Here is a 13,513-nt window from a genome sequence, read left to right as displayed (position 1 = left end):
CAGTATTTGCCCAGTCAGCGGGTATAGTTGTCAGCCAAAGATGAGCCTTGGTTCCTCGCCACTACAGACTGGATCCATCCCTTATTGCTGACTACAACCATTCCTGGAGGCGTGAGTCTTCCGGCTTGCTTGGAGGCAGCCGTTGAAGGGGGGTACTGCCATTATTGCAGTTGGCTGTGGTATTGTGGTTTTGTTCTGAGTTCCGGGAGGGGCTGAGCAGGTATCCAGGAAGTCCAGAACGGAGTCTGGACTGTTCCTGCCGGCACACCTGCTGCTCGCCTGCGCTCATTAGAGCTTGCCCCTTAAGGATCTGCAGGAGCTCCAGTCTTTGCCAGATTGTTTTACAGTCGCTGTTGGCAATCAGGCCCACCAGTGGAAGCCTACACTACACTACAACCAGCATCAATCATTGCCCCTCCTGTGTTGGAACCTTCCTGAAGACACAGTAAGCCCTCACTGAGCAAACGGCTATCTCTATTTGATTACTCCTTGGACCCATTTATTCGTTCCTCCTCTCTTCCTAGAGATGGGACTGGATAGTGTAGTGGAAAGATTGCCACCTTTCATGTTGATGACCTGAATTCAAATCTCCTGCATTAAAGGTACTACCTCCTTACCCTACCTGCCTACCAGTGTAAGTCGCTTTGGATAAAAGCATCTGCCAAATGCATAAACTATCTGTGGACCTACCTTGCACCATTACAACTAATAAATCAGTTTCTTTTTCCCCATCTCTCTGTGTCTGCTCTTGGATCCCTCCTTAGCGGCTTCTGTAGCCATGACAGCAATCTGTCTATTTCCACCCTTCTGAAGTCTATGATCAGCTCTTTAGACATGGGTGTGTTTAAGACCAGCCTGTTATGTGTACACCATTCTGACCATTTCATCACTTCATCCCCCCAAAATCTACTCTGTATGTGGAGGCAAGCCATACTTCATCGGGTTGGTATTGCTCTTCCCCACCAGTGGCATAATATCCTACATCCTTAGAGACATTTTTTAATCCAGAAATTGTCTTGCCCAGGCCCCTATTGCCCCTATTGCCCCCTGCCCAGCTCACACTGCACAGGACCTGAAATTTCCTCCCCGCGGATGGTGGGCTCATGTGAAGGTGTCAATCTGTGGCGTTTCCAGGCAGAGCCCTATGACACAAGGCGTGACCTGGCTACAGTGTGACCGAAAATAACATGTTGCATGACAACTGAAAAAACAGATGACATGGAGAAAAGGGATAAATGAGCTTGATCACAGACAGGTTTGGTCACAAAGCTGCTTGAGCTCTGCAGCTTCTCTAACGATGGAAGAAACTGAACTCTGCTTCCCACATACCAACTCCTATCAGGGATAACCTGAAGAAGTTGACAGGAACAGACTGGCTAAAATATTGCTGAAGCAAAAACTTAGGTGTGTGAAGATTCCGGTGACGCCATGGCCTCAAGAATCTGCTAACTCAGAGAGTAAAAGCATCCCAGGTTGTGGTTGGCTGGGGAGGAGAACTGCTGACCCCAACTGAGGATATTGTTAGGTAGTAGAAGGGCCCTTTGAGGCTCTCCTCAATTGGGCTAGCATTGTATCCACTGAGGAGGCATAGTCTGAGGACTTTGGGGGAGAAAACTCATCCATCACCTTGGTGGAAGTCAACAGGGATGCTGACTTGCTAAAGGCTCTGGACATGGTGGGGCTGTCTTGGCTGAGATTCCGCTTTAGTGTCACATGTGCAGTCTGGGCCTTTGAAGCAGCAGACCATGGTGGTGGTTCCCATTTTTAAGAAAAGGGACCAGAGAGTGTGTTCCAACTGCAGAGGGATGACACCACTCGGTCTCCTGGGGAAAGTTTACTCCAGGGTGTGGGAGAAGAGGACTGTTGAACTTCAAATTCAGTAAGAGCAGTGTTTTTGCCCACAAGATCTTTACCCTCAGAGGTACTGAAGGTAACTCATGGCAGTTTGATCATCCAGTCGACATGTGTTTTATGGACATGGAAAAGGCTTACAACCCTGTTCCCCCGAGGGCTTCTGTGGGGAGTGCTGCGGGAGTACAGGGTACGAAAATTGCTTTTACAAACTATTTGGTCCTTGTATAAGTAAAACAAGAGCTCTGTCTGAATGCCTAGCACTTGGTCTAGTTTGTTTACAGTCAATACATTACACTGTTGTACACCCTGATGTGTGTTCTCTGTACTGTCGCCACCTGCTGACTGTGTTTGGTGTAGAGCAGCAGGTACACATCATCCCTGCTGCTTACATACTCTGGTCTGACCTCCACTCAATACCAGATCGTTATATAAGTGGTACAACTGGCCTCCTTGTATCCTTTTCTGGAAAGCTGTTGCAGAGAAGCCAAGAGATCCTGAACCAGCCCTTTGTGAGAGATCCTCTGCAGCCACACTTGAACCAGAAGCCCGGTGCACTCACCTTATGGAAACCTACATGAAAATTGTTCAGATCCCCTGTACCTGGAAACCAACTGGGACATTTCTGGACGCTCCACCTTGGAGGCGCTGCCTTGGAGTCACCTACTTGGCTCCCTCTGACCCCTCGACCCTTCACGAGCCTTCCAACCCGTGGAACCCACCAGTCCCATCCCATGATCTCTCCAACAAACCAGCGATCGCTCAGTGAAATAAACCCTCTTTCCAGCATCATTAATAAATCTCCTCTATGGGTTCAAAACTCTCCACCTTGTGACAGAAAGTCACCCATAATCAATGTCTGACTCCATCAACGTCTTTATTTCAGATGACAGACGTCATGTCTGCCAGTGAAAGAGCTCATTCTGAAATTCTCAAATGGCTACCTTAAAACAATCTCTTTCAACTCGTCATCTACGTTTCTCCGAAATAAGCAATGCCTTCACAAAGTTGTCATGTGGTGTGAATAAAGTGAAGATCAAGATAAAAACACCCCAACTCAGTGATGTTGACCTCTGATTTCTACCACATCAGCTTCTCTGCTACACTTCAATGTTCTATGTGTTTGTCATCAGATTTTATTATATTTGATCATCTGGCCATAGCAGTAGTGTGTCCTTAATAATTGACACTGCCGCTATAAGATTTCCCCTCAGGATTTTGGTTAGCTGTCTTTTTTTGAGAGATGTTTTGTCTTTTCAGATGCTGTTTAAAAGAGAGGAGCCAACAAAGGCCTCTGGTTGGCACTCTTTCTTCACATTCGTTTGGTGTAAAGAGACCCAATGCAGGATTTCTTACCCACATCGGGTTAACCACTGGTAAAATAAGATTGTTTGTGGCCTTGTGTTTGCAGGCTGTCGCTGTGACAACTGTTGTCAAGTGTAGGAGGAGCGATGGGGAAGCTGAGGAGGAATAAATTTGTTATGTGACAAACAGTTTCCGACAGAACACTGTCAGATCTCCTCTTTCTAAAGATGCAAACCGAAGAATCTGAGTTCTGCTTTCCAGAACTTCTGAACTCATCCTGCAGGAAGAGCAAACGTCCTCGCTCAGTTTCCATCATCATTTACACCACACTGCCCTCCATCTCTGTGCTCACCGTGACTCTTAACCTGCTGGTCATCATCTCCATCTCACACTTTAAGTAATCAAATGTTTTCAGGTGTTTTGCATATGCTACACTTCACGAAGGCAAACGTGTTTTTGATTTGTGTTTTAGGTTGATGTCATGTGCTTTCTGTGAGTGTGAAATAATACAACTGTTTCCTCTCCAGGCAGCTCCACACTCCCACCAACCTCCTCCTCCTCTCTCTGGCTTTCTCAGACTTCTTCGTCGGCTTCCTTATAGTCTTTCAGATTTTCCTCATAGACGGCTGCTGGTATCTCGGTGACTTAATGTGCATTCTGTATTATATTGTGGACTATGCTGTTACCTGTGTCTCAATAGAAACCATGATGCTCATATCAATTGACCGTTATGTGGCTATTTGTTACCCTCTCCACTACCATGGCAAAGTTACTCTTAAAAGAGTTAAAATCTGTGTTTCAGTGTGTTGGAGCTTTTCCTTCCTCTTTACCTTTTGTCTGATAAATAACGTGGAAATATCAAGCAGAGCAAATGTCTGCTATGGAAAGTGTGCGATTGTTTTAGATTATTTCATAGGAGTTTTGGACATATTGTTGATCTTCGCTGTCCCTGTTTCCATCCTCATAGTTTTGTACCTGAGGGTGTTTGTGGTGGCTGTATCTCAGGCTCGTGCCATGCGCTCTCACCTTGCAGCTGTCACACTTCAGAGCTCAGGTGGAGTAAATGTTAAGAAATCTGAACTGAAAGCAGCCAGGACTCTCGGAGTCATTGTTGCTGTGTTTCTAACATGTCTGTTGCCTTATTTTTGTATTTCACTAAATGAAACACAGCTCAGTGCTGCAGCAGCTGATTTTTTTATGTGTTTGTTCTATTTCAACTCCTGCTTTAACCCTCTGATCTATGCCCTGCTTTATCCGTGGTTCAGGAAATCTGTTAAACTAATTCTTACCCTTCAGATACTGAAGATCGGCTCCTGTCAGTACAACATCCTGTAAAGAGTGAGTGTTTGCTTTAACTTGTATAAGAAAGCCACTGACAGACCCCTGAGTTCTCCAGAAATCTGAAATAAAAGCAGCCATAGCTCTATGTTGTTGCAGTGTTTTTACTGTCTCATTATATCCATATATTGCACTTAAAGGAGAAAAAGAAACTGCCTGATGTTTGCTAGATTGTGTTTCTAATTTGCATTATTAATTTTACTCCTGTTCAAACCTATTTTTCATACCTTGTTTCACCCCATGTTCTGAAAATTAGTAAAACTAGTAAAGTCACAGAAACCTGCGAGGTCAACATAATGAAAAAAGAACAGAGTCACCGAGAGAAAATCTTAAAGTACATCTAATAACTCAAATAAGTCGGTGATATTACATGTATTTTATTGCTGTGACAAAAAAGAACAAGTTACCTCTGATCTGATCATTTAATGGATTATAATGTTTATTGAATCATTAAGCAAGAGTTTGAATAGAGTACACTTATTTGAATTTAAACATACAGTAAATAATTTGCACATCACTGTGGAGGAGATTATTCATTTTGGAATAATAACTGGTGGGTACTCATCTTAATCTCAAATACTTACTTACAGATTGCTGAATTTGATCAATTTTGATATGATCATTTGGCTTTTTTTTCAAACAAAAGAGACGATACGTATGGGATATAACAAATTAGATCAATTTCTAATCAGTTTTAGTAAACTGATTTATGCTGTGTATGTGCATGACCTTTTTATTCTGTTTGTATAATAAAACAGCTTCTTATAACTCATTAAAGGTTTATTATTTAAAGAAAACTGTAACAAAACAACAAGCGCTTTCCGTGAAACACCGTATAAAGGTGCAGAAGGAGTTACCAGAAAAGTCACACGTTTTACACCTTTCTTTTAAGGGAAGCTGAATGTGATTTACTGGAAGTTTTAAGAGAATGTTTCAGTGTATTTTACTCCTGGATCAGCCTTTTCTATTGAAGGTATGGTCTAGTTAGCAGTTAAGTTTTAAGTAGATTAAGACAGATTATTTATTCAAACAGTAACAAAAGGGACACATGTTTTAAGTTGTGTTTACGTCCTGCAAATGATAGAATTGAGATATTCAACCTGTCAACCTATCTTCTCCTACTATCTGAGGAACAACACATTTATAATCTCTAGAAACTCAGAGGCAAGGCCGGCATCACCAATTTATTCCATTCTTCGCTCAAGTTCATTTCTCACATTGTGTTATATACAGGTGGTTCCAACAAAGACCGTAGTAGCTGAAGCATTCAGGTACCAACTAACCTTTCCTGGCCTGTCCAGCTGTATTTCAGGTGAATTAATTAAATTAAATTCTTTTTTTTTTATTTAGCGCCAAATTACAGCAAATGTAATCTTAAGGCACTTCAATATTTCAAGCATCGTAATCCAATAAAATCCAGTTAATCAGATTCAAAATTAGTCCAGTTCATCCATCCATTATCTGCCGCTTCTCCGGGGGTCGGGTCGGGGTCCCTATCCCGGCCACTTCCTCCAGCTCTTCTGAGGGGGACCCCGAGGCGTACCCAGGCCAGCCGAGAGACATAGTCTCTCCAATGTGTCCCGGGTCTTCCCCGGTGTCTCCTCCCAGTGGGACGGGCCAGAACACCTCCCCAGGGAGGCGTCCAGGAGGCATCCTAACCAGATGCCACCTCATCTGACTCCTCTCAATGCAGAGGAGCAGCGGTTCTACTCTGACCCCTCCCGGATGACTGAGCTTCTCACCCTATCTCTAAGGGAGGCCCAGGCACCCTGCGGAGGAAACCCATTTCACCCGCTTGTATTCGCGATCTCGTTCTTTCGTCACTACCCACAACTCTTGACCATAGATGAAGGCAGGAAGTAGATTGACCAGTAAATAGAGAGCTTTGCCTTCCGGCACAACATGGGACATATCCCTGTGATGGGGTGCAGCTGTAACACCAAACAGGTGACTTGAGTGAACCTAACGACGGGAAAAACATGACAAGAAATTAACCTAAAACCTGAAAACAAGACAAAAACAAAACGAGAGTTACGAATGTAACTACGGCTCTATTTCATTCCTCCTGATCGCCAGAGGCGGTGCTTTAGCACTGGATATTTCCATCTCACATATGTGCAGGTCGAGTTATTATACCAACAAAGTCACCTGTGACCATGTGATGAGGTAGGGTGCACGCCCCAGTATAAGAGCCCCACGTCATCACGCAATCTGTTCCTATAGAATCTTCTCACCCAGATTCTGAGTGACAGACTGCTCTGGCGGTCATCCAGAATTCATAGAACCTTTAGCACTTTGCTTTAGCACTGGATGACTCATACCAACAAGGTCCCGAGGAATGCTTACCGCATTAAGGCATGGAAGCGGTTGATAGAACCGCCGTTGCCACAGCAGGTAGAGCAGCCACATTGACGAGATAATAGCGAGCAAAGGTACATGAGGATTCCCAGGTCGCTGCAGTACAGATGTCCTGCAGAGAGACCCCCTTCATGGCTGCCCATGATGTGGATGCACTCCGAATAGAGTGGCACCGCACGTTACTAGGCGCAGGTAGGCCCTGCGAACTATAAGCATGTAGAATCACATCTAAAATCCACTTGGAAAGCCTCTGTTTTGACAGAGGTTGACCTCTACTACAACCCCCATAGCACACAAACAGTTTGTGAGATTTACGAAAATTGGCTGTAGCCCCCACATACGCCTTGAGTGCCCGAACAGGGCAAAGCTGCTCTGACAGCTCCATTGCTTGCTGTGATGAGCTTGGTGGACTGAATGCTGCCAACTCCATGGCTGTGTTTGCATGTGAGGGAGGTACTCTCTTCGGTAGGAAAGAGGGATTGGGTAGGAGAGTAACCCCTGACCCATCCGGATACCAACGCATACACATCCGGCTCACTGATAGGGCGTGGAGTTCACCCACTCGCTTTGCCGATGTGATTGCCAGCAGAAAGGCGGTCTTTGCAAACAGCCACTTGAGTTCTGCTTCTTTTATGGGTTTGAATGGGGGCAGACACACTGACCTCAAAACCAATGTCAAGTCCCATGATGGTACCACAGTGACCCCTGATGGCCTACGCCTCTGTGCGCCCCTCAAGAACTGACTAACCAGATAGTGTGATCCCACTGATTGGCTGTTTATTCTGGCATGTCACATATACATTTAAGGTTGATGCACATCTGCCTGCGTCCAATAATGACTGCAGGAAACGCAGAATGATGGCCACTGAGCAGTTCTCAGGCATCTCACCCTGTGTCTGGCACCACTTGGAGAAAAGCTTCCACCGATTAGCATAGAGCGACCTAGGGGAGGGAGCCCTGGAACTTAACACCGTGTTGATGACTGACTGGTCACAGGATCCCAATCAGTTATTATTTCATGATGAAAATGTAAATGCACAAAAGAATAAGCACATAAGATATTATGCCTTCAAATTGTTTTTGTGTTTTATGTTTGAAGCGAGCTAATGTTTGCTGAGGGTTTTTTTTCTCGGCCCCACATTGTTCTCCCTCAGGAGCACAGTCTGGATCAGGGACGTCAAACTCCGGTCCTCGAGGGCCGCTGTCCTGCAGGTTTTAGACGTTTCCCTGCTTCAACCCACCTGATTCAGATTAAATTAATCTTTTAAAAAGATTGTTACATTCTGCACTAAACAGCTAATGAGGCATTGATCTCAATGGACCGGAGTTTGACATCCCTGGTCTGGATGCTTTTTCTTTTTTGTTCCTTTTTCTTTCAAGTTGTTTTTGTGTTTTATGTTTGAAGCGAGCTAATGTTTGCTGAGGTTTTTTTTCCCGGCCCCACATTGTTCTCCGTAAGGAGTCTGGATGCTTTTTTTTCCCCTTCCCCTCTCCCTTTGTTTTCCTCCCCTTTCTCCCCCCTCCCGCCTTTCTCCAAGCTGCCGGGCTGATTTCGTTTTACTCCTGGATAATGACAATAAAAAGATTTCAGATCATATAAGGTTACATTTACTGTTCATTAGATTATTTCTAATTAGAATTATGAAAAGAATGAGGAACAGAGCAGAAATCTCTTATATTCTTCTTTTCTTACTTATCCCCTTTTTACAAACATTTTTACTGTTGTGACATATTCGTTCGTCCGTTTAATGTCGAGAAAATGTGTATTTTGATGTATTTGTTGCACTTCACTGGAAGCGGGATTCAGAACAGCTTTTATGTTTTCTAAGAAATGCTCGTCTGTTTAACTCAGGTGAAGCAACATGTTCATCTCAGGTTGCACGATAATAATTAACTTAGTTTCCATAACATAAAATACATCTGCAGGACAGTGACCTTTAACAATTAGAACATTTTTCAGATGTCAGTTTACTGCCATTTTCTAAATTTTAAAGATTAAAGATATCAGCACGTTAAATCTCCCATTTTAATCAGAATATCTCAAACATGACAACGGATTTCTCCCATAAGTTTTCCTCTGATTTAAATGTAGCTGAATGAGTTCAGCTCGATTCTCTTTACACTACACTGATGTCACAGGAGCCAGGCTTAAATATCTGAAGAGTCACAATTAGTTTAACAGATTTTCTAAACCAGGGATAAAACAGCGAGTAGATCAGAGGGTTTAAGCAGGAATTGAAATAAAACAGACATATGACAAAGGCAATAAACGAAGCATTGAGCGACACATCGTAGCCTGTGAGTATAACACAAAAATATGGGAAGAGACATGTAAGGAACACAGCTACAACAACTCCAAGACTCTTGGCTGCTTTCATTTCAGATTTCTTGGGAGTTGTTGAGGTCTTAAGAGTGACAGATGCAATATGAGAGCGCATGGTCCGAGCCTGAGACACAGCCACCACAAACACTCTCAGATACAGAACTACGATCACAGTAACGGGGCCAATAAAAAACAAAATTAGATCAGCAACACTTGCTATGTCATTTAAAACAACCACACACTCTCCAGAGCAGGAGTTATACCTGCCCGGTTGCTGAATGTTATCCTGCAGCAGCAGACAGGAACAAAGAACAGAAAACATCCAACACAGCGAAACACTCATCTTTGCTCTGTCTGGAGTGACTTTGATGGTGTAATGTAAAGGGTAACAAATGGCCACATAACGGTCAATTGATATAATCACCATGATTCCTATGGAGGCAGATGTGACGGTGTAGTCTGCAACCATATACAGAACACACATGAGGTCACTGAGATACCAGCAGCCATCTGTGAGCATGATTTGAACGAACATGAGGAAGCCCACCATGCAGTCTGAGACAGCCAGAGAGAGGAGGAGGAGGTTGGTGGGGGTCTGGAGCTGTCTGTGGAGGAAAGAGAGCAATACATGCAGCTTCATTTGGAGAGACGTTTGTGTTTCCATCAGATAAATGCATAACTGAAACAGAATATTCAACATTTCATTTCCCCAAATAAGCACATATTTGATTACTTAAAGTGTGAGATGGAGATGATGACCAGCAGGTTGAGAGTCACGGTGAGCAGAGAGATGGAGGACAGTGTGATGTAAATGATGATGGAAACTGAGTGAGGACGTGTCGGCTTCCTGCAGGAGGAGTTGAGGAGTTGTGGAAAGCAGAGTTCAGCTTCTTCAACAGCTTTCATCATGAAAAAGAGGAGGAGACGAGAAGCTGCTGAGATCTGACAGCTTTCTTCCATACACCCGATTTATTCCTTTTCTTCCCCCACGTTGCTCCTCCCTCTCCCCAAGGTGATGTAGAGGCTGACCTGGTGGCTCGGCCTACTCGAGAAAAAAAAAAAAAAGGGTCCAACAAGAATCAGGAAGAGTAAAGATGATATGGTGGATGTGAGCAGAGAGGCACGGTTGGGAGTGAAAATCAAGTTCATATGAGAAAATCCGTGCTCACATTCAGCATTCGCAACAGGAATTCTGTTGACAGCAACAAGTGACTCCATCAACTGCCGCGGTACCGCGCCTCCTGCCCCGGCCTCCTGCCCCGGCCTCCTGCCCCGGCCTCCTGCCCCGGCCTCCTGCCCCGGCCTGCTGCCCCGGCCTCCAGCCCTGGCCTCCTGCCTTGGCCTCCAGCCCCGGCCTCCAGCCCCGGCCTCCTGCCCCGGCCTCCTGGCCCGGCCTCCTGCCCTCCAAACGTGCTGCTGTGCATTATGACCAAACATCTCCACTTTGCTCTGGTCTGTCCAAAGGACATTGTTCCAGAAGTCTTGTGCTTTGTTCAGATGCAGCTTTGCAAACCTAAGCTGTGCTGCCATGTTCTTTTTAGAGAGAAGAGGCTTTCTCCTGCAGCCCTTCCAAACAAGCCATCCTTGTTCAATCTTTTTCTAACTGTGCTGTCATGATCTTTAACCTTTAACATGCCAACTGAGGCCTGTAGAGTCTGAGATGTAGCTCTTGGCTTTGCTTGCAGGGACGTCCACTCCTGGGTTCTCCAGTTGTGGCTCATTGATCTGCGACCCTTCCCCGGCACCATGAAAATAAGACTCCAGCCCAGTCTGACTACATCTTGTGACATGTGAGAATTTGTTCTTCTGTTCTCCCATTCTGAGTAGCTGTTAGCTACGTTTCCTATCAGAATTCCTGCCTGATTCTACAAACTCAAGCTCAAATTCAAAATTAGTCCAGTTCATCCATCCATTATCTGCCGCTTCTCCGTTGGTCGGGTCGGGGTCCCTATCCCGGCCACTTCCTCCAGCTCTTCCAGGGGGACCCCGAGGCGTACCCAGGCCAGCCGAGAGACATAGTCTCTCCAAAGTGTCCTGGGTCTTCCCCGGGGTCTCCTCCCAGTGGGACGTGCCCAGAACACCTCACCAGGGAGGCGTCCAGGGGGCATCCTAACCAGATGCCACCTCATCTGACTCCTCTCAATTTGGAGGAGCAGCGGTTCTACTCCGAGCCCCTTCCGGATGACTGAGCTTCTCACCCTATCTCTAAGGGAGGCCCAGACACCCTGCGGAGGAAACCCATTTCACCCGCTTGTATTCGCAATCTCGTTCTTTCGTCACTACCCACAACTCTTGACCATAGATGAAGGCAGTAAGTAGATTGACCAGTAAATAGAGAGCTTTGCCTTCCGGCACATTATGGGACATATCCCTGTGATGGGGTGCAGCTGTGGAAAGAGGCCATACCTCAACACTCTGCCTGTCTGGAAGCAACCTAGGAGTTGCAAAATATTCTCCACCCTTTTCTGAGAAAGGAAGGCTCTTATCGACAGTGAGTTGAGAGTCATGCCCAGGTAATTTACCTTCTGACTGGGTATAAGACTGCTTTTGGAGTAATTGACTGTGATGCCCAACCGGTTCACAAGTCCAAGGAGCCAAGCAGTGTCTCTGACTGCCTGCTCTGCAGTTGGGGAAACAATTAGCCAATCGTCCAGTTATGGCAAGATCGTCAACCCTCTGGCTTGTATGGGAGCAAGGGCCGCTGCCACACACCTCGTAAATATGCGAGGGGCAAGTGAGAGACCGAACGGCATCACCTTGAATTGGTAAGCCTGGCCCTGAAAGGCGAATCTCATGAACTGCCTGTGGTGTGGAGCAATAGGCACATGAAAATAGGCATCTTTGAGATCTATCGATACAAACCAGGCCCCTTGTGCCACTGACTGGAGAACGTCTGCCATCCGCAACATTCGGAATGGCCGGACCTTCAAAAACCTGTTCAGCTCCCGCAGATCCAGGATCGGGCGGAACCCGCCATCCTTCTTCGGAATCAAAAAATACACTGAATAAAACCCATTGAGCCGTGTATGCCACTCGATAGGCTCGATGGCATCTTTGTCTAAGAGAATTTCCAGCTCCCTGCTGAGGGCGAGGGATTTTGCGGAATCTTTGACCACAGACATTCTGATCCCGCAGAAAGTTGGTGGCCGGCGTCGGAACTGCAGCGTGTATCCCTTGGATATCGTGGATATCACCCAAGGGTCCGTGGTCTCCCTTTCCCAGTAGCTGATGTGCTGCTGAGAGAAGCGCCCGACACCGGTCCTTTGAGCTTCAGGTCTGACCCCCCCGGCTCCTAGAGCCTTTGGGGGGGCGACCACTGGGGGCTGGTCCTCTTGGCACCTGAAAGACTGGCTGGGGGGAACCCACCGGCGCTGATCATAATGCCCCGAATAGTGAGAGGACCTCAGCTGTGCACCTGGGCGAGCAGGTGGATGAGAGCGGCTGGGACCAGATGGTAAAAGCCCCCTCTGCCTTGGGGCCTGAGCCGGGCCCCGACGCAGGCCTGCAAACCGCTGCCTGGCCTGGTCCACTTGGGCACTGCGCTCTAGTGCCTGCTGAGCAGCTGGCCCAAACATGTGACCTGGAACCACTGGAAGAGAACGGAGAGTATGGCGACACCCTTCCGACAGAGAGGACTGTGCCAATCAGACTTGGCGACGTGCCAGTGTTACTGTTGACATCAACCTTCCCAGCTCCCTAGACATGAATGCAAAAGTCTGAAGGGATGCGTCACTGAGGGTCTGAGCAGAGGAATCTACACCAGATTCCTGCAAGAGAGAAAATAGGATCCCTTCGATCAAACTCTTTTTGACAGGTGACCCTTGACCTCTTATCGATCAATCAAATTAATATGACAGGTGACTTTTGTTTGACATCCGTTTGCTGACATCTGGGGATATGACTTTTGACCTCTTATCGATCGATCAAGCTATTTTGACGTGTGACCTTTGTTTGACATAGATCAGCCATCTGTTGAGGAGGCCTTTGACATCTAAGGAAGGGGGAGTTTATGGCTAGGGTTAAGAATGATTACAGCTAAGGTCAGGAGGTTGTGAGAAATATATTAGTTTAATGTTTAGATAAGAGAAAGGGTTAGGGTTAATAGAAAAGGTTAAGTTGTAGAAGCTGTCAACATTTTAACAGCTTCAAAGACCGGTCCCTGTAAGGTAAAGATGAGAAAATAATTACATGTGTGGGGGGTCACAACAATGCAGCACTGCAAGGATTTGGGTGTGGGTGGGGAGTAACAGACATTTGGCTCTCTCTGACCGATCAACTCATACCATGAGACTGAACGTGTGAGGGGGGTCACAACAATGCAGCACTGCAAGGATTTGG

The 13,513-nt window shown here is 46.1% G+C and overlaps 2 protein-coding genes across 2 annotated transcripts; one reads left to right on the top strand and one right to left on the bottom strand.

Moving 5' to 3' along the window:
* Positions 1-1,962: 1,962 nt before the first annotated feature.
* Positions 1,963-4,491, top strand: LOC140319280 (trace amine-associated receptor 13c-like). The gene is made up of 4 exons (XM_072396868.1): positions 1,963-2,041; positions 3,263-3,290; positions 3,440-3,553; positions 3,684-4,491. Exons 1-4 carry the CDS (start codon positions 1,963-1,965, stop codon positions 4,489-4,491), a joined length of 1,029 nt encoding a protein of 342 aa, XP_072252969.1.
* Positions 4,492-8,969: 4,478 nt separating this feature from the next.
* Positions 8,970-10,599, bottom strand: LOC140319279 (trace amine-associated receptor 13c-like). Its single transcript, XM_072396867.1, has 3 exons — positions 10,409-10,599; positions 9,909-10,022; positions 8,970-9,780 (listed from the first exon to the last, which is right to left on the bottom strand). Exons 1-3 carry the CDS (start codon positions 10,597-10,599, stop codon positions 8,970-8,972), a joined length of 1,116 nt encoding a protein of 371 aa, XP_072252968.1.
* Positions 10,600-13,513: the final 2,914 nt, after the last annotated feature.

This window comes from Leuresthes tenuis, unplaced genomic scaffold (genome assembly GCF_036924035.1).
Source record: "Leuresthes tenuis unplaced genomic scaffold, fLeuTen1.0.hap1 SCAF_12, whole genome shotgun sequence".
Classification (NCBI taxonomy): Eukaryota; Metazoa; Chordata; class Actinopteri; order Atheriniformes; family Atherinopsidae; genus Leuresthes; species Leuresthes tenuis.
This window is presented reverse-complemented; position numbering and strand designations above follow the sequence as displayed.

Bases quoted from the DNA above. Each gene is read 5' to 3' on its own strand.
- LOC140319279 (XM_072396867.1), bottom strand. From the start codon at position 10,599: ATGCACAGCAGCACGTTTGGAGGGCAGGAGGCCGGGCCAGGAGGCCGG. The intron at 10,023-10,408 runs GTACCGCGGCAG...CTCCTCCTGCAG, and splicing joins AGGCCGGGGCAGGAGGCGCG to GAAGCCGACACGTCCTCACT. The intron at 9,781-9,908 runs GTAATCAAATAT...TTTCCTCCACAG, and splicing joins ATCTCCATCTCACACTTTAA to ACAGCTCCAGACCCCCACCA.
- LOC140319280 (XM_072396868.1), top strand. From the start codon at position 1,963: ATGTGTTTTATGGACATGGAAAAGGCTTACAACCCTGTTCCCCCGAGG. The intron at 3,291-3,439 runs GTAGGAGGAGCG...CTCATCCTGCAG, and splicing joins TGTGACAACTGTTGTCAAGT to GAAGAGCAAACGTCCTCGCT. The intron at 3,554-3,683 runs GTAATCAAATGT...TTTCCTCTCCAG, and splicing joins ATCTCCATCTCACACTTTAA to GCAGCTCCACACTCCCACCA.